This window comes from Miniopterus schreibersii (genome assembly GCF_964146895.1).
Source record: "Miniopterus schreibersii genome assembly, chromosome: 13".
Taxonomy (NCBI): domain Eukaryota; kingdom Metazoa; phylum Chordata; class Mammalia; order Chiroptera; family Miniopteridae; genus Miniopterus; species Miniopterus schreibersii.
Window position 1 is genome coordinate 17908830 of NC_138113.1, and position 21119 is coordinate 17929948.

General features: G+C 36.8%; 1 protein-coding gene across 1 annotated transcript in view; it reads right to left on the reverse strand.

Annotated features, from left to right (window-relative positions):
• The window catches only part of HNRNPLL (heterogeneous nuclear ribonucleoprotein L like), a 35006-nt gene extending 14204 nt beyond the window's left edge, over nucleotides 1-20802 (reverse strand). The window contains exons 1-6 of the mRNA XM_081157309.1: nucleotides 20349-20802; nucleotides 9707-9825; nucleotides 5368-5605; nucleotides 3616-3696; nucleotides 2260-2361; nucleotides 2101-2173 (exon numbers count right to left, since the gene is read on the reverse strand). Coding sequence (XP_081013435.1) covers nucleotides 2101-2173; nucleotides 2260-2361; nucleotides 3616-3696; nucleotides 5368-5605; nucleotides 9707-9825; nucleotides 20349-20534 — 799 coding nt within the window. The 5' untranslated portion in view covers nucleotides 20535-20802. The remainder of the gene's footprint in view (nucleotides 1-2100; nucleotides 2174-2259; nucleotides 2362-3615; nucleotides 3697-5367; nucleotides 5606-9706; nucleotides 9826-20348) is intronic.
• Nucleotides 20803-21119: the final 317 nt, after the last annotated feature.

Consider the following 21119-nt stretch of genomic DNA (forward strand, 5'->3'; position numbering starts at 1 on the left):
CTAGTCACTACAAGAACAAAAACATAAACTGCTACAGTCTTCCAGACAAATATCTACCTATAAAGAATTAGAAAACAAAAATTCTTTTCCCTTGAAAGCATAAACTACTAAAATTGTTTGACTTCCTTTCATTATACTTCACTATTTAAATATCTACCTTACACATTTTGCTAAACTTTTCTGACTGTAATTCCTTGCATGAAAACAAATGTAAGCTGGCTTTGTGTAAACTTTAGACCTTATAAAAGAACAGGTGTTAACACTATTAACATGAGAAGCATGTCTATAAACGTTTTAAGAGACATTAAGAGAAATGTAACCAAAACCACTGTTTCAAATAAGTAAAAGAAAAAACAAAAACCCTGAGTGTTCAATAACTAACTATAATTTGACAGACGTGAGAGATTTCTCATCAACCACTGTTCTGGTGTTTGGTGCTGAGGCTCTGTTTTCCAATACTGTATTCAACTGCACCGACCCTACACCAAGCAGATTTCCTTGAGTAGTGAAAAATGCAGGGGTCCAGGCAAAGCTGCATTACAAAGCAAATGTTTGTCACCCATATGTAAGGCAAGATGATTTCCTGAGAATTGAGAATGAAAGGGGCCAATCATCCAAAAGTCCTAAATATTTGAACAGGCAAAGGATCACTGCATTGTATTTTATCTTTGGGCAAGAGTTCACACACTATAGAGTCCCTACTGCCCAAGGTATTTTGGATGCCATAAAAATTCTTCCTAGTTGATTAAATTTTACAGATATACTCATCTTGGTGAGTTTTCCCAACATATGGTTCAAATGCTGATACTGTAGTTGAGATGTAGCCAATATTGCAGCCCCCTTGTTTTTACAAGATCCACATTTTAATCTGTATATTCCAAAATTGCCACACACTTAGTTGAACAATTTTACCAGTAAAATCTATGCTCATGAAATCTAGCATTTATAGGTTATAGGTGAATATGTATCTCAAATGAACTGCTCTTATTTTCAGATTTATAAAGTTTAAATATATTCTACCTTGAACAGACATGTTACTTTCACCTACATTTGAAATATCAAAATTTCTAGTTATACAAATTAACATGAGTGATAACCTTAAATTGTTACAAAAAGTAACAACTTATAAACAGCCACTTCACAAAAATCAAACCACACAGAAAATAGTCTTTTACATAATAGTCTTTTGCACCTTTTCATTATATTATTCTATTCAATGAACACACTTGAGGGAAATAAAAAACTTAAGTGCAGCAAGTGTGCACCTTTCTAATCCTTTTATCTTTAATATCTGTGTGGATTGGTTGAGCATTATCAATTCCCAAGACCTGTAGATAAATTGGCCCTGGTTATTTGCCAATTAACAATTTGAATCTAAGCTGCAAACAGTTACAGTAATGGGCATTAAGATTTACAACATTGTAGGTAAAGTCTAGTATCCGTTAGTGAAAAATCTTAAATTCTACAACTGAAACTTTAAGGGAAATCAGACCAATATATACATACAACTTGAATAAATGGGCACAGTCTATCATGGTGTTCATCCCATGCAAGTCTGAAGTACTGTAAGTGTCCTCCTTTACAAACTTGGGTGATGGTGCATGCAGTATGCAGTCAAGGTGAATTGCAAGTCTGAGTTTTTCAGAGGGCTTTTGCTGATGCCGATGTTGTGCATGATGAAGTGTAGAGTCAGCCTGCTGGAGTCCTCTATCCTTCTTAATGCCTCGTCCAGCTTGGGGGGAAAGTCCTTTCCATAGAGAAGCAGTGTGCAAGTTTGAAGTTTGTAAGGAATATTCTGAATCAGTTTCCTCTCCTCCAAAGAGAGAGAGCTGCTTGGAGAAATGCAAGTCCTTGAACTGCGGGCGTGCTTGTATGTGTGGGCTCCTTTGTTGAACTAAATATAAATAACTCAGTACATACCAGTAGGGGGCACTAATGTTCAAGGTTATTTTCCAGCATTACATGGCCTTTTGCAACAAAAGCATTCACCAACAAGATTTTCATTTGAATGAACTAGCTCTTCTCAGGAAAAAGGAATCTAACTGCATGTAAAAATTTTCAGCAGATATAAGTACATTCTAAAATGAATAAAATACTTACCTCGTCTTCCCAAATATGGTTTAGTGTAGTCCCAACTGTCATTGTCATTCCTAATAACATTTAGACGAGTTGGCTGTTAAGATTAAAAAGAAAGTAAGTTCAAATTGTATATCCAAAGCATAAATATTTCTGTGGTGAAATGTTGGAAAAAATATTTACCCTTGCATATTCGATTTTTAGTGTACAACATCCAGCATAGATATCTGCTCCATTGAGTGCTGCTTTAGCTTTCTGGGCACAAAGGACTGATTCAAACATAAGCTCTATTAAGGAAATCTGGTTTAAGATGTCCAATATTTAATCATTATCCAATCCCTAAGAAAAAGACTTTAAAAATTAGAAATAACTCTCACTTCTGGAAATGTATTAACAAATAGAATTTCTAGATGAGTTTTACTAGGGGAATTTATTTTTAAGATCAACAGTACCACTGTAGGGTATATAACATGTCTAATCACTATGTTTGTACACCTGAAATTAATTTAATAATGTATGTCAACTGTAACTGAAAAATAAACTTTAAAAATAAATTAAAAAATAAAGAATCAGTGAAATATATAAAAACAAAACAAAAAATCACCATAATACAACCCATCTATCTACACATTAATCCTAAGTAATCAGAAGTAATTTATAAATTGAAGAGAAGGGGAAAGGAGCATGGTCACATTCCCTAGCAAAAGACAGCTTGCTATCTTGAAACAGGAAATATTTTACTCTTAACATTACAAAGAACCAAAATAATACAACACAAACACTTAATTTCTATATATTTCTGAAAAGGCTTGATTTTATAATCATCTTATTTTATTGGTTTCTAAAAATTTTTGGTAAATATTTTATTGGTTTATTGGTAAATATCTTATTTTATTGGTTTCTAAACATTACAGAAGTCTATAATTCTTTTCCCCTAAAAAATAAAACAAGTGGTAAAAAAAAAAAAAAAAAAAGTCAAAACACACTTTGCCAGCAACACCATTATAAGAGTTTGCTGTATATCCCTAACCTTACTCTATGTATATGTTTTTTAAAATTATTATTTCAAATGGGATTGTACTATACTATTTTTTACAACTTGCTGTTTTTACTCAATGCCTAACAAATACAACAAACATAGTTCTTACATAAACTATGACCATTTAAGATTCAATAAAGAGAGGTAAGAAAGGTTCTATTGATTCTAAAGTTTTGGTACTTCCAAATGACCTACTTTCAGAAGAGAATCAGAAAAGTTCAAGATAAATTTCAAAAACGTGAAAGTGTACATATTATCAAACTTATTTTTCCTCATTAAAAATGCAAAGCACAGTGTAAGATGAAGCACTGGACTGTTTTATGGTAGCAAGCAAAATTCTTTGTGGGTACTACAGTTTCATTTTTTTAAATTTCAGAAAAAGAGATTGGGGGGGAATAAAAATGAATTGTCTAGAAATGATTATGCAGGAAAAATAAGGTCTATGTTACACAGCATTCATACAAATCAATAAAAAAAATTACAAATAAAGGATATTCAACCATTGCTTGTATCCCATTTCTCTTGAATATAACGATACGTTGCACTTTTCCAACAGGGTTGCATACAGTATATAAAACATCCTAAGAAGGAAAGAAAAAGGTTTCTTTACATTTTATATTTAGAAAAACATTAAAGTTACACACTGATTTCCTTTACTAAAAAACAGTAACAAAAAAACTATCGAGATGTCACTTCTATTAATAATTACTACTGAAACTTTAAAAATTGTTAAACTTCAATAAATCTAAAGTTATTTCTTCACCTACACAACATACCCACACATTAGAGAAGCTCCAATGAAATATTTGAAAAGCACTATTACCAATCCTCAATTTTTATTTTCTTAACCAGTGATTAAAATACTGACTATACACAATTAATACCAAAACTGTAATCAATAATTTGTTTTTTCCAAATATGACTCTGAAATGTTTCATATTATAATCACTTGAATTATGGTAATAAATTTTATTAAGGGGCGGTAGTAGAATTAACTCAGTATCCATTTTTCAAGGAACAACGTCTATTCAGAAAAGACCCAGGGAAGATCATTTATATAGTGTTAGATGAGATCAAACAAGGTGCCTGAATCATCGAAGAGAAAACCTAAATATCTTCTTAGGAACAATTCAACTTTCACGAAATTTCTTGATGCCCAGCCGGGCGTGGCTAAGTGGTTGAGCATCAACCTAGGATCCAGGAGATCGTGGTTCGACTTCCAGTCAGGGCACATGCCCAGGTTGCGGGCTTGATCCCCAGTCGGGGGCATGCAGGAGGCAGCCGATCAATGACTCTCTCATCATTGATGTTTCTATCTCTCTCTCTCTCTCTCTCTCTCTCCCCCTTCCTCTCTCTGAAATCAATAGAGATACATTAAAAAAAAAAAAAACCTAGAAATTTCTTGAATACCTACAATTACATAGCTGCATCATTAGGTACTAGGGATACAACAATACACAAACCAGAGTACCTGTATGAGATTAAGTTATATTCTTTTCCCAAAACACCAAATATTGTAAATATAGTAACACTGTATATTGTCTATAAATATAAAGATAAATATGTAATTAAATTTAAAGCATACAATGCTATATATATGTATGTCCCAATATCATATACCTTTACTAGAAAAGACACTAAATGAAGTTTCCCTTACTGTGTTTTCTATTCATTACAAAAGTCAAGTGTCTGTGTTACTAGCTTATTGTGAAACAGCATGTGATTGTAATGTAGGACACTCAACTGGCTCAGAACATGAATCCTTTTTAAAATTCTACTAACATCACTTTTTTAACGGGTGAAGCAGGGAATTTTAAGTAAATCAGGACAGTTTTTAGGAAGCTATATCAAAGGACCTTATAATAATGACATATGCATCTTACTATACTATGGGAGTCTGTCATTGCCTAGTACTGGGATGCTCTTGACACATGTGCTGGCATCAATGAGAGAGAGTTCTTGGTTCATTTCCAACAAGTCTGTCTAATCCCTTATTAGAAATAGTTATTGCTTTAAATGTGCTTATTTTAAATGTGCTTTTTTAATTATGACAAATGTGCTTCTGACCTTTTTAGCATCAGTGCTCACCATTTCTTTGTTCATTAAACTTAAGTCAAAACTAAGATTAATTTTAATAATTCTAAAAACAACCATTATTTTTAAATATCCAGATGGCAGTGAAGAAAACTGTTAGTCACTCTAGCAGCAAATTCCAAAATCCCTTTTTAGTTTGTCATATTAAAAATCCATACCACTGTAATTGGATAAAGAGGATTCTGAATTGATAATAGAAGAACTTTGTTGCCTCCTGATGGATCATCAGTATTTCCTGGCCGAGTGATCCTTTTGCTTGTAGAGTAGTTGAAAAAAGCCTGTTGCCCAGCAATGTACACAGGTTCATCTGCAGCAAACGTCACACATTCTTTGGCACTATCTATGTTCTCAAATTCCACTAGAGCCTGCCGTTTAAATGGCATCATCATCACATAGCTGAAAAGAAGATTGGGAGGGAATACCCAAATATAGTAAGTTCAATTAACATTATTTGTTTTCAATCAAGTAAAAGCAGACTTTAATAAAAATGTGTCAAATCACACTGATTAGTACTTTTCACCACTTGTATCCAAAGTTAGTCAACTCTTAAATCATCCAAACAAATTGTGCTATATACCACGTAGATGGTGCATATTTGAAAACTTATCCTCCTGTGATTGAAACCTTATCTATTTCATGCCTTCCTCAGGCACCATTTTCTGTTATCAGTTACTAATGACACTACACCGTTTATTCCTCAGGCTGCCACTCCCCAGTAGCATGAGAAAATATCTAGATACAGAAATCTACAGTGATAAAACTCAACAGAAGTTTAGCAGATGGGACCCCTAAAAACAGAAACCACCACCTCTATTGATTTTTCCAAATAAATAAGTGCTCACACTAATAGCTGACTATACTTTCACTTATCTTACTAAAAACAGAGAAGCAAAGACAAACAAAAGCAATTGCAAACTGACCAAATTCCATACCAATAATCTCCCCCAAAACTAGTTTTAAATATTAAAGAATGTGAAAAAATATTCACTAGAATATGGTAATCATGGTTGCCTATGGGCAAGAAGGTGAAGTATTTACTTTTCACTGTATATTCTTTTTGGGGGAGGAATATATTTTAATAAATGAAATGAAAAATAAATGAAAGAAGGGAGGGAAGAGAGAAATCAGAGCACATGGATCACAACTGGGGAAACAACGTCCTCTATTCACAGAAATAAGAACCTTAAAAATGTTTTTAAATATAATTAACATGGTTTTTATAATAGAAGGCCAGAAAATTAACATCAGGTCAAGTACTTGATGACAACAATGCTTCTCAATTAGGCATCTGGGACCTACTGCTATTCTTTAAAAACTGGCAAATGGCTTACTAATAAAAAACAGACCACTTTGTAGCCTCACAAATTATGTAACTGCTTATGAATTTCAGCCTCCTCATTTATAAAACTTTGGAGAATTGTTACCAAGATTACAGTTACACAAACTGCTTGCCTTGCCTCATTCACTTTTATATCCTCAGAATCTAAAAAAAAAAGAACCTGGCATGTAACAGGCACTCAATCAGTATTTGTTGGTCTATGACGCTTGTTAGCTCACATCATGCAAAATTAAAGAAAATACAGAAACAATAAGGCTTTGGATTTAAAGATTTACCAACTATAAATACAAGATATAAGTCCTAGGAGAGAAACATTCCCTTTAGGATCACAGACTCCTTACCGAAATGAGGGGGAAGACATCTGTCATATTTTCAACAATCAAGATATATAAAAAAGAAGTCATGGGCATACAAAAAATAGAAAACCCTGGAATCAGGTCTATGCTGAAGAAATTAAAGAAGAATAAATATTCTCTCATAAATATAAGTTGGTTTAATAGCTAAATAATATTGCCAAGTAAATATGTTAATAATGGCTTTTGGCTCTTTGGAAAGAAAACTTAATAAACATTAAAAAAAAAAATTCTTTATTGGCATATCATAGACTTGATCACAGTAAAATTGCTTTCTAGAACTACAATAGAAGTGAGCTAGAAGCAAAGCCTTAAAAGTTAAAAAAGTTACCCAGGAAAGTGGTATCATATGAAGATAGAGAAGAGAAAATTCAAATTATCGAAGATATTTTAACAATGCGCTTAAGTTGTCTGGCACATAATTTTTTAGAAATCTTTAAAAAGCATTAGTATGAGGAAGACTGAAAGACCAAAGAGAAAAAAAATAAACAAAAAGTCTAAGGGACATGGTCGGTGCTTTCAGCTTACAGTTTGAGACATATTAACTAAATTTTAAATAAAAACAGGAGGCGGCAAAAGATTTACTATACAAATTACATCTCAAAAGTTCTGTTATAAAATTCTAAACTAATCACTACCTAGAATCCTCTCCTTTAATGGGAGGGAGGAATTTAAAAAAATGGAAGGGGTAAAGGGAGACTCAGTATATATTTTTTAAATCTTTTGATTATAATACATGAATATATACTACAGAATAAAGACATAAAATATAGCAATTTTATTATCCTGACACAATCATTTTCAACATCTTGTTATAGTTTCTCCTGAACTTCTTCCTATGCATCTAGTTTTTAGGTATAAACTTACCAAATATTGAACTTGATGATTCACCTTTTTAATATGAGCAGTTTCTACATTATCTGTATAATTACATATCACAAAATAAATAGGGAAAGGTTCTATAAATACAACATTTTGAAGTAAAACACTTGCTCTTCATGGGAGTCTATTCAAGATTCTTTCAGCTTTAATTGCAGTCACTTATTCAATATCATTTCATACAACTAAAACTCCTATTATTCATATTTATGCCAATTAAGCTCTTAATTTATACACTAATTTGTTCCAATTACTTCACGACCTTCCTAGCCACATAACTACCAATCTTGAGGGCAGAGTGATGTACTATGCAAGTTAACTCAGTAATATTCATATATGGAACACTTTACCATGAACATGGTATTAAACAGTACAGACTCTAAAAATTAATAGGCCACCCAAAAGTAACTCAAATTACCAACTTAAACACATAGTTCTATTTCTTTAATCCCAACATTCAGGTCATGGTCCTAATTAACATCACAGTTTCACCAACTTGTTTTTCTCACAATGCTTCAGTATTTCTTAGCTATAAGAAAATAAAAGCCCTAAATATATAAGAACAAAAGAAAAATAAAACAGAAATAACTATCTCTTTATAACTCCATGAGACAGTGCACCACTTAGAAGAAGGTCCTTATAGTGAATCAAGTTAGGCTAGTGCCAACATGCAAGTCTAATAAGGTCTAAGGAGTCTGCTTCAATACACAACTCTCCAGACAGACTTAACTTCCAAGATCCACTCCAAATGACTGAGAAGTGATATAGTCACCTTAGTGATGATGCTTCAGGAAATGGGCTTGCTTTCTTACGCCCATGTGGATTCCCAATTTGTACCTCCAAGGATAAACAATATGTATCAGTCAGTGATTTCTGAGGTACATAAGTTGAGGATAACAGGTTTGCCAAGTCATCCACCTCTCAATGAAGTAGCCAAAGAAATAAAAAAGATGCCATAATAGAAGGTATCGCCTAAAACTACTCCTACTTTTTTAAAGCAATGATTTCTTTCTATTGGACATGTCTGATCACTCCCCCTCACCATCTATTTATGCATCAACCTTTCAATACTCAAAAACTCCATATAAATTTTTATAAAATTGAAGCAATCAAGCTATCTGAGCCAATATATTGAAATTTTTCTCCTGTTTATATATTTTGACTTAGTCTGTATCACTGAGGCCTAAAGCAAAAATCCCAAACATAGTCATCAAGGAAAAAACAATAATAAAAATCAACTCTAGATTATGCATGCTAAGAAGAGAACAACCAGGCATACTCCAAAAATAATTTAGGAAGGATTCTTAAGTGTCTATTTTTGGTAGCAGATTCATTTTTCTAATTATGTTTTCACTTCCCAATATTCTTAAGCACACACCAGCTGTGGTAAGAGAAAGGAGGAGCCTGAGTAAATTCAACACACAAATGGAAGACAAGCTAGGATAAAACACTGACTGCTCAGGACCTGCAAAAGAACTCACCACAACATGTAGCTAAGCAAATAATGCCTACCTTTCACCTACCCACTCTTAGCTGCCAACTTGTAAATATTCCAAAATAATTTTTTTTTAAAACACTATTTAAGTACCACTAACCACTTCAAACTCTGAAGATGAAGGATGTAATCAACTCATCGGTTTAAAGCAGTATTTAAGGATGAATCACGGACTAATTTGAAAACCAGATGAAGGAAGCATAATCAATTTTACATACACCCTGGTTGGGGAGTGAGAGGTAATGTGATTATGGCCACAAAAGTACATCCATGCATCATCCCGCAAAAGTCAAAAACAACAACATTCCAAAAAAATACAGTGAAAAGCAAACTTAATATATACAATGGTTTAACCTCAAGGCAGCAGCAACTAAGCAAGGCTTGTTCTCCCACACTGTGTTCAGTCTACACGAAGGCCCTACTGTCCTTACCATATTGTCCCAAATTTTTCCAGAGCCTCCACAAGGTCTGCTTCCACCACAGATTCACAGAGTCCTCGAACATGGACAACGGGTGAAACAGAAACTTTATGATGACTTCCGCCTGCCTCCTGGTAAGAGAAAATAATTTGTAATTAAAAACTTTAAGAATTTAAATTGCATCTTTTAGTACATTCAACTCTGCCTTAAAAAGCAAACATTTTTTTTTAAAAGTTAGCAAAAGGACCTAAAAGTAAAATCACCAATCAAATGCCTGGCATGAAAATTTTGATTTCTTAAAAGGGAGTGTTCTTTCTCAATAATAAATAAAAGTAGGTTATTTAATAACTTACTTCAACTTCTAGAAAACCTCAGAAAAAACTTCAGCAGATAACACAGAGCATGCTAAGTATGATTGGAAATATATTTTATACTCATAATTTCAGTTTTACCTCCATAAAATAAAAATCTCAAGCAGTCCAAATAAACAAAAAGTCCCATTTAAAACTTTTCTTTAAGATTATATACTTTATTTTTCCTGTAATATAATAGATTTATATCATCTTTTGTCCTTGTTTAATTGGTTAGCTAGTCCCACTATAACTTGAAGTTACTCAGTATACTTGACAACTTAAATTTATACAAGGTACCATCTTTGTTGCTGAACAAGGGGTACTCAGAACACCAGCCTTCCAGGGCTTCTATGGAGTATTCTGCATCTTTGAGTACGCCCAGCAGGAAGTTTTAAAATGTAAGTATATGGTCTTAAAATTTATTTTAAAAGGGACTATGTAGGAGAATTACTTTGAAAATTAAAATACTCTCATTTACTTATTCAAGTTCTATCAAGACAAAGATTTATTTACAGTTAGCCGCCAGGCACCTCTCTTGCATCACTTCAGAAATGACTTCCATGTACAATTCATTCATATATACATATGTATATATATGTGTATAGAGAGATATGTAGATATAGATATATATCTATTATATATATCCCAAAAGTCTATTGAATGAAAGGTTTTTTTGGTCATCCAGACTAATTTAAATGCACCATAAAACTTAAGAATCATTTTAAGACAATTAAATCCCTTTATGGCTATTTTAAAAGACCTGCCAAAATTTTTTTCATTATAAAGACTAGAAAAACTCTTATGCCCTGCCAATAAAAAATTATGTCAGAGTTTAAAGAACTGATTTAAATATGTAAAGTAATCATGGGACGATGCCACATGATTGTCATAGCCAAAAAACAATTTAAGTCCTTTGCAAATACTAATTCAATCCTTGAAATTTCATTTGAATTGCTTAGGTTTAGTCTTTTCTATGCTTACACAGATATTCATTACGTCACTAAACTTAAAACAAATCATTCTGATTGTCCCTATATAAGCCAACATTCTCTTAGCAACCTAAACAAATGAGACCTGTGAAATTCAACCACCAATGGTGCATTATCACCATTAAGCTCTTAAATGCAAATGAACAACAATGCAGGAAGAGAGCTCTAAATAAAACCTAAAAACGTGAATTTAGACATACATTTAAAGTATAAATAACAAGTTTTACTCTAAAAATAATTAGACAATAATAAAGTGCAAGAAATAAGATAATCTATCATCTCCATTGATCCTTAGAAATCAGCCGGCAAAGGTAAAAACGCAAAAGAAACTATATTGGCCAGGACTCTTCAAAAAGTATCAAAAAACAGTGGAAGGAAGATTTCAGGCTGAGACTAGAGACAACCAAAAGCAGTAAGTGAGCCTTCATTTTATAATAGATAAAATCTGCTATAAAAGACATCTTAGGGACAATCGGAGAATTTAAATAGACAGGATATTAGATTATATAATGGAATTCTTGTCTTAGGTACCATTAGAATGGTAATGGTATAGGAAAGAGTATCTCTATTCTTAGGAATAGCTGGGATACTTAAGAATAATTGTGATGTCTGTAACTTACTTTTAAATAGTTTAGGAAAAAAGTATGTATATAAAGAGTATATAGATATATAGAGATAAAAATCCCAAACAAAATGTTAAAAACTGCATATTAATTGAACCTTTTATATAATAAAAAGTTGGGGAAATATTTTATTACATAATATTTAAGACCCACAAAAGGGTATGAAGAATATAACTTAACAGCCAGTCTAATACATGAAACTCTCAGTTGAACACATCCTCTCCTCCTACCTCCCTTCCCATCATAAATAACCACTATCTTGTACACAGTGCTAAAGAACATGACTTTTTTCAAGTTGATCTTCTCACAAAGAAACAGATTACAGGACTGATTTTAAAATCCCTCAAAAGATCTGACTTTAATATTTTATTATTTTATTATAGTTCCCAAATGAAACAGATTGAGACTCAAGTCATTCTATAAAAGCTGAAAAATATTGAATGCTATCAACATGGTATTCAGGAAAAGATATGATTACCTCACCCTCAAGGCAAAAACAGAGAGATAAAAATCCCAAACAAAATGTTAAAAATTGCATATTAATTGAACCTTTTATATAATAAAAAGTTGGGGAAATATTTTATTATATAATATTTAAGACCTACAAAAGGGTATGAAGAACAATATAACTTACCAGCCAGTCTAATAAATGAAACTAACTCTCAGTTGAACACATCCTCTCCTTATTCCCAACTCAATGAATTTGCCATTTATGAATTTACCTACCTTGATATTTATCTCTCTTTAAATTATGTCTCCTTTTCTTGAATTTTAAAATTTCTCATTCTTTCTATAGTTTAAAAAGAAAAAAAACCCCTAGGGTTGTTTCCAAATATAAAACTGACATATGGTATTAAAGATATCTTTTCAAACTATATTTCTCCCCTCTCTTCCCCCCTCAAATACTTTTCTTAAATCAGTATTTTCTTGGGGTGGAGGTAAAGCCCTGGAACACCCCTCCCCACCCCCCGCCATCATACTGCGGCCACAGCCTCCGCGGCTTCTGCTGAGCGGGGCAGGGGGAGATGAGCACTTTCCTGAAGCAGGGCCAGACCTGCGTGGTGCACTACGCAGGGATGCATGAAGATGGAAAGAAATCTGATTTCTCCTGGGACAGAAACAAGTCCTTTAAATTTATGCTAGACAAGCGGAAGGTGATCCAAGGCTGGGAAGAAGGGGTTGCCCAGATGAGTGTGGTTCAGAGAACCAAACTATCTCCCAAGACTATGCCCGTGGTGCCACTCTGGTCTTTGACGGGTAGCTTCCAAGCCTAGAATGACAGGAATGGCCTGTTCCCTGGGCTCCCTATTCTTGGATGTGCCAGAGAGGGACCTGCCGGAGCTTTTCCTAATGCTCTACTACACTCTCTGTATAAATATTTGCCTTGTGTTCTGTCACCCAGCTTTGCTCTTCCTCTTTCTCCTCATATGTGTGTTGACCTGAACTATATACAATAAACTTCAAGTTACTCTTTTTATTCTGTTTTGATTTGGGGGTGAAGATTCAGTTTCAGTCTTTTGGATCTACATTAGTCAAGTAGTAACAATACAAGCAATGGGTTAACTTCAGATAGGAATTGGTGTGGGAGGGGGACACACAATCTTTATTTTTGGATGAAACTTTTTATCTATTATATGTTAAATATTTTTGCCGCTGAGCTGTAAAGCCATAGATTTGAGTTGCTACTGAGGTCCAAAGTATCTCCAAGTTGAGAGATGTCTTTGGGTTGAATTAAGAGCCCTACCCAAAACTGAAGTGGGGAGGGGGAGAGCACTTGCCTCCATTGCCCCATCCCACTCTTCCCTTAAACCCTCTGCCTTTTAAAAGCAAATCATTTTCACTGCAATGTTGGACACGAGAAATATATGTCCCTGGGCCAGCAGGCACCTCTGAAGCCTTCTTCATGGCCTGGCTGTCCCCCATACCCCAATCCTGTGTTTTTCCCCCCTAAGATATTCAGGACTTTTATAATCTCTTAGCTATCCAGGCTCCAATTCCTAAATTTTAAGGACTTCAATCGAAAGTTTAAATTGAAGGTGCTGTTCGTAGACAGGTAACACCGAATGAGAGCCCAGCTATCATGACAAAGCCTTGAATGTTGTCTTAAGAAAATGATGCTATGCTGGTCATCACAGCTTCAGAATATCCTGTGTGTGTTTCGTTTGTTTGTTTTTTAATTCTCACCCAAGAATTTTTTTTTTCCCATTCAATTTTAGAGTGGGGGAGAGAAACATCGATGTGAGATCAATTGGTTGCCTCCGGCACATGCCCCAACCAACCGGAGCAGGGATCAAGTCTTGACTGGGATTAGTACCCAAGACGTTTTGGTCCAGGGGCCCACGCTCTAACCACTGAGCCACACCAGCCAGGGCAGAATCTCCTGTTTTTTGACGCTCACCCTCCCCTGCTGATCTCAGTTTCCTAGCTTTTCCTACTCACTGCCCCCCCCAACACACTCCTTTGCTGTCCTGCGTAGTTATTTGGTGAGAGAAATTACTGCTGCCTACTGCCTAACCACCACCCCACCACCACCCCTGCACTACATGAATTTCAAGTTTTATTATTGCAATGAAAGTGCTTTACACTGACCTTTCTAAAAAAAAAATTTTTTTCTTATTTCTACCTATACTATATACTGATGCTAAGAAATCTGAAGTCCTTTATAGACCTTCTTTTACCTACCTTAAAATTGCCTCTCTGAAGCATCATACTATGCATCTGATTCCTAAACTGGTGAATAAATCAGTACTGTTTACCCCATCCAAATATTAATAACTTTAATTATGTTGTCTCCAGCTTAATCAATTTTTTTAATCCTTTCTCATACAGAAGCCTAAATTCTTCCCATTTCAAACATTTACTTATCTAGGCTCTCTCCTGCTCTATTTATATCTATTATTTATCAGACTAGAAACAATATTCCAAGTGAGTACCCAACAAATGAAAGTATGCCTGCAATTTATATATATTTACATATATATATTTATTATTATTTTTTTTTTTAATTACTCAAGCCCTTCTTTAGGTGAACTGGGTCAACTACGGAGGCATTAATTGGTCCCCACTGCAGGCTACAGACCAGTCTAGTCACAAGCATTCCAAACTCCCGGTCCCTCAAAGACTATCTCAAGAACAAACTCTAATAAACCAATCTTAGGTGCTAATTTTGACAACTGGGGATTGAAGATCAAGCTCTACTAAATAGAGAAGGGAAGCTTCTAAGAAGAATGAGCAAAACCCATTAGCATCTCTTCATACAGAACAGCAACAATTTAACTGTAAATTCACAAAGGCCAGGCACAACTTCCTTCAGCTCTTTTGTTGCTCAAGAGCCACTGAACTCTCTTTTCAGCCCTCCTATGATAAGATTAAGAAAGACCAATCTCAAATTCAATAATTCATCTCCCAACACCAGACACACGAGACCCACTGCCAAGTGATTATCCAGCCTCTCCTTAAACACCTCCAATGATAGGACACATACTACCTAGTGAGACGATCCATTACATTTTTAGAAAATATTCAAAATATTGCATCCATTTCTGTCTTCCTGTAGTTTCCTATCCAAAATGGCCTCTGGAGTCAGATCAGCTTTTGAATCTTTGGACACTTACTGGCTCCGTGATCTTAGACTAGTTAATCTTTCTGAGTTTGACTTAAAAAAAAAAAGAACAATATCCTCATCATATAAGATTACAATAAACAAAAGATACAAAATGCCTAGCAGTGCAAGATGTAGTTATTGAATAAAGGTTCAATAAATGTTGGCACTGCTACCCTTATCTACATTTCCCTCTCTACATGATAACCTTCTATTACTTATGGTTTTTTAAATCACACTTTTAAGTTTACCCTTCAGGACAAATAACCCTCCCCCCCTCCAATTCTTCTATCATTCCTCTTATGATGTGATTTTTAAGTGCCCTCTCCATTCTGGTCATCTTTCTATGGATACATTAGAATTTATCAATGTAATATCAAGAAAGGAGTACAGCATTTCCAAATATTTAAGATCATCCCTTCTCTGACTTTGGAGATTTCCTACAAGCTAGTTTTACGGGGCAGCTGCAAATATTTTTAACTCACACTATGCTTAGAATATAACTACATTTTTTTCTTACTAAATTAAAACATCTCTTTACTTGGTCTTTTTTTTTTTTTTTTAATGTTTTAAAGAAACAATATAACAGATCCAAAATATAAGAACCTCTTTATTTTCCCATCCAAAGTTTTTAGGTATATTTGATCACCTAACAAAGATTATAAAGAACAGCCATGTGATTCAAATAACTTTTTAAAAATAATCTTTTCCCCCCTCATGTACTACAAATCCTTTGGTTTTCCCTACCCATAACCCCTTCCCACTTCTGGTTAAACACACCAAAAAAAGAAAAAGAAAAAAAACCTCTTCAACTCCCTATTATTATATTGGTATTTTCAATCACACAGTCATGTCTCCCCAACTTCAAAGATAGCACAGTGATTAGAAGGGGGAATTAAGTGAGAGATAAAAAATGGTTGATCAGAGGAGATAAATATGGGCATTGGGGAACAGAGAATGTTCTCTTTATCTGCTAGTTATAAGATAGAGCTGAAATATGGAAAGAGACAGAATCAAGTCTCTATGACATCATCTAAATCCCTGGGTCCAGCCATGCCTGAAACTAGCGACACAACTTGGCTTTCCCAGTTATATAGGCCAATAAATTCCCTACCCTGCCCCCTTTTTGTTTTGCTTAAGTTCATCTGAGTTGTTGCTGTGACTGCAAATGCAAGCTTTGAAAGTTACATTCAATTTCATAGAGAAAAAAGAAAAGCACTGAATGATGTAGACTCATTGACTTTCAGAACATAATTTTTTTACTATTATATCACTGAGAACTGCAGCTGGCACGTGGTAAGGGCTCAAGAATTATTTTTTAAATGAGTTAAGAGGTCACAGTGATCATCTAATCCAACCATCTCATGTGACAGGTAGCAAAGTGAGTTCCAAAGCATGTTGGTAGCAGAGCCAAGGCACCTGCCTTGCTTGGGCTTATGCCTCTATTAACATGAAGAAATAAAACCAAAAGATAGTAATACCTACTGCTTTTCATTTCTTTCCCAAAATTAGGCCTACAAATCCTCACTTACTGTAGTTTAGCTAAAGATTTTCCTGCTCTAGAAGCCTCAAGGATCTGGTACTTACCTCCAGGGCACACATCCTTGAAATGTTTTATTCCACAGAGTGTAGTTACCATGCTTACTGTCACAGTCTCTAAGCTTTTCCTGTGGGAGCTAAGCTAACAAAGTGACCTCATCCCATCTCCCATCATATATACACCCAGTAAGCCATCATCATATTCCTATCATCACTGTAACTTAGATCATTAAAGTATAGTAGTGTATCAAATTCAACTAGATTCTCTACATAATATGTATTCCTTTATTTGGAAATCCCGGGATCTACGTTTTCATCTTGGCATTTTGCCATTTTGCAAATCTGTTTAATAAAAGTTGAGAAATAAATTTTCACCTCATCAGCAAACAAACCTCTTTAACAATCTTTAATTTAACCACTTTAACAATCTTTAATTTCCTGTTTAGTTTACTCACTAGCAGAACAGAGTAAAAGAAAAACTTGAAAATCTTCAAAATAAATTAGTACTCCAGAAATTTTTTTTGATACCAGTCTTTATAAAAGCAGATCTTTCCTAGGTAACCTCCCAATTCAATTCAATTAGTTTTGCCAAGTGAAGCCATAACATTTGGAAGTCAAAATGCTTTCTTAAAAGTGAGTAGATACAGAAATTTTCTATTAATCTAACCTCGAAGGTCATGCCTGCTAAACTTAATAATACCGTACGAATAAAGTAACTGTATAATACATACCATAAAACCTCCATAATCAAGCTTTGTTCAGCAATGTAGCCCAGTGAATCTATATCACTCAGGGAATTTTTGCTCTTCAAAATAAGTGCCATAAGACACAAATTTGAAGGATGTGTTATTTCTCATGTCCAAACTATTAACTCATTTCTCTTTGTACCTTAAAACATCATGATCATTCACAATGACCATTTTTAAATTAGGAACATTTGTTGGAACACTTTCTTAAATATGTATTCACTTTCCTCTTTAAATCTAGTTATACTATTAAAGCACTCATGAAAATAATTATGAAAAGCCAAACAATGTAAATCTTACTCTGTACTTTACGAACTTCCAACTAGAGTTGAAAAGACTGCCCATGTTGTACCTACTCTGCATTTACTCTAACAGTTTGACCACAAAAGTGTTTTTTCTCTAGCTGGGCTGAAGGACCAGTAGGGTGGAGTCAAACCCTTTTCAGTTAGATGAATTACCATATTTCTAGATGATGACGTACTAGACAGGAAACTTCTATCCAGAAAATGCCTATCCTAACAGTATTTTACTCTGTACAGATTTCCATAGTGGTAACGATTTCAAAACAGTACCAAGAATTACATGAAGAAAAATACTCAAAAACAAGAAAAATACACATTCATTAGATTTCACAGTGCAATATGGATTCTACTGTTAAATAAAAGCAATTCACTCTCCCATAAGAAACATTAACAGCAGTAAGATAAACAAAAATTTGAATTTATAACTCAATCTGTATATATTAGTTCCTGCCTGGGTAATTTCAAAGCTGCATTACATTAATCACTGAACTACAACTTCAGGTATGGAAGGCATGTAGATCAACTTTCACATTTTACAGACTAAGAATTCAACACAGTTAAATGACTTTCCCAAGGTCACATAGATTGCATGGTAGCTAATTAAGACTTCTGACTCTCCCCGAGTCCTGCCTGGTGCTACTTCCACTTCTAGATACAACTCTCTCCGGACGTATCAATTATATATTATTTTCTTCCCAACATCCTATACTACTGGCTTAATGTTTAATCTGTTTTTTTAAAAAAATTTCTAAACTAACTGTCCTTCCAAGATTAACATTTAATGGAAGACATTTCGTGATGCTGCACAAAAACTCAAGCAAGAGTTTGGCAAAAGAAACACACTGACCCAATGAATCTAAATATCAGTTATTATATTACTGTTTCCAAGTTCCATAATGAAATTGGCTTTAAACATTTCTTTAAAGAAATGTACTTTCTTTATTCACACTTCCAAGTTACATTTTGAATAATCCAAATAGCTAGGCACAAAAATCAAATGTAGTATCTAGCCATAAGAAAACTAGTTTATTTAGAGAAGAGTTCCTTTTTTAAAAAGTGTTATAACCTTATCCATCATATTATCATACAGTATTTGGAAACTCTAACAGAAGTTTCGGGACTACTGATCAGAATTTTTTACGCAAAAATTCAGACATTAGCTAAAAAGCTTTTAATTTGCCTCTTACCAAAGGTGAAAAACACTTTACTATAGAACATGTGTATAATTTCATAAATATCCAGTATGGTTTGCTTTTCAAAAAAATCACAAGGAAAGGGAGGGAGGGCAAAAACAATGAAAAAGAAACAAAAAACAAAAAAATGAACAACAGAGTCACGCCCCAGCCGTTTTGCTCAGCGGTTAGAGCGTCTTCCGAGGACTGAAGCGTCCCGGGTTCCACTCCGCCCAGGGCACCGACCTTGGCTGCAGGCTCCGTCCCTGGCCTGGGTCTGGTCTCCAGCTGGAGGCAACTGATGCGTTTCTCTCACATCAATGTTTCTCTCTGTCTCTCCCCCTCCTTCCACTCTCTCTGAAAAGCAATGGAAAACACATCCTCAGGTGAGGATAAAAAAAAAAGAAAAGAAAAAGGAAAATAAAATCAAATCACGGTTAAAATGTGTTAAATGTTTAAAGAACATCTAAGTCATTATGACAGCTTAATGCACCAATAAAAGGGGCAAAAACAATTGCTTTGCTTGTTTCCTTAAAGTCTGAGTTCCTATTTGCTACGGATAAACGACTTTCACATTCCTTGTACCTCCAGCTAACACTTTTGATGAGAGAAACAGGAATCTAGGAACACGTGTTTCATGCTCCTGGGTTCAAGTCCGTCTTCCGCGGGGAATAAACTGTCCATGAAGAACCGAGGTGCCTTTAAGGTGTGTGTCCCCCCCCCTTGAAAGTAGGGACGTCCTAACACGTACCAATACATTGTTTTCAATGTAGAGCTAAAAACTGTCTTAGGCAATAACCATAAAACTGGGTAGCAAAGCATGCACGCCATACCTGCCCAGAGTAAAAAATCTAAGATAAACCTCCTCTGAACTGCGGGGCGTGAGCGCTAGAGCGAAGCAAGTCACTCGCGGAGACTCTCCTACGGCCCTGGGCGAGGAACAGGCGCCGCCGCCCCGTGGCCGTGCCCGTGGCCGCGGCCGCGCGTGGATGCTGCGCGCGGAGGAGGGAAGGGAGCGGGAGGGCCGTGCGGGGCCCGCCGGCAGCCCCGAGAGTCAGACCAACAAAGAGCCCCCCGCGCCCCTCGGCCCCGGAGCGGAAGCGCCCCGCCGCCCCTCCCGCGCCCCTCTCCAAGTTCAGGGCCCGCGGCCGGGATGGCGGAGACCAGGCAGCGCAAACAAGGAAAAGCCCCGAAGAGAAGAGGCAGCGCTTCCCTACCCGGTCTGCGCAGCAGGAAAGGGAAACAAGGCGGGCGGGAGGCCCCGGGCCCCGTCCCCGCCACCGGGCCCCGCTTCCCGGGGGGCCGCCGCGGGGCGCCGCGCTTTGTTACCGGCTGTGAGAAGCTCCGGCCGCCGCCGCCATCGCCCCCGCCCCGGGGCGTCGCTTCCCGGCGGTTCTCGCCTTCCTCGGCCGAGTAGTCGATCTCCCCCTCCTCGGTCTTGAGGCGCTTGGCCTGGCTCTCGTACTCGCGGTCCTCCTCGTACGTCTCCCCCGGGGAGGAGGAGGAGGAGGACATGGCGACGGCCGGAGGGACCGGCGGGCAGGCGGGTGGGGGTGGCGGCGCCGCGCGGGCCTCGAGCGCCCGTCAGCCTCCGCCGCGGACGGCGCGTCTCCGGCGGCGTCTGCGCGGCCCGTCCGTCCGTCCGTCCGCGGGCCGGCGCGCCCAGGGCCGGGGGCTGCGGCGCGCGCCCGGGGAGGAGGCTCCCGACCGGCCGCTCCCTTCCACTAAGGAGCCGACATCCAGCCTCACCCGCTGCGCCGTCTCCGCTCCCAGCCCGGGGAGCGAATCTAAGGATGGGACGCGACCGCGGCTTCCGGTCTTCCCTCCTCCCCGGATCCGCTGCCCGCTGCCCAGGCCGAGCCTCCGCCCCCGCCCCGCCCGCGCCGCCGCCGCGCGGATCGAATCCAGCCGCAGCCCGCGGGAAGCGCCCCCCCACCTGGGGCTCGCTCCCCATTGGCAGGGGGAAAAGTCGACCGGGCTTCCCATTGGCTCTCAAGGCCGTTCGTCAAAAGCCCCCACGGCCCGGCCTCGCCTTCCTCCCGGCTCCGTCGCAGCTCGACCCCGGCCCGAGTCCCGGCCGCGCAACGCTCCGCGCGCGCC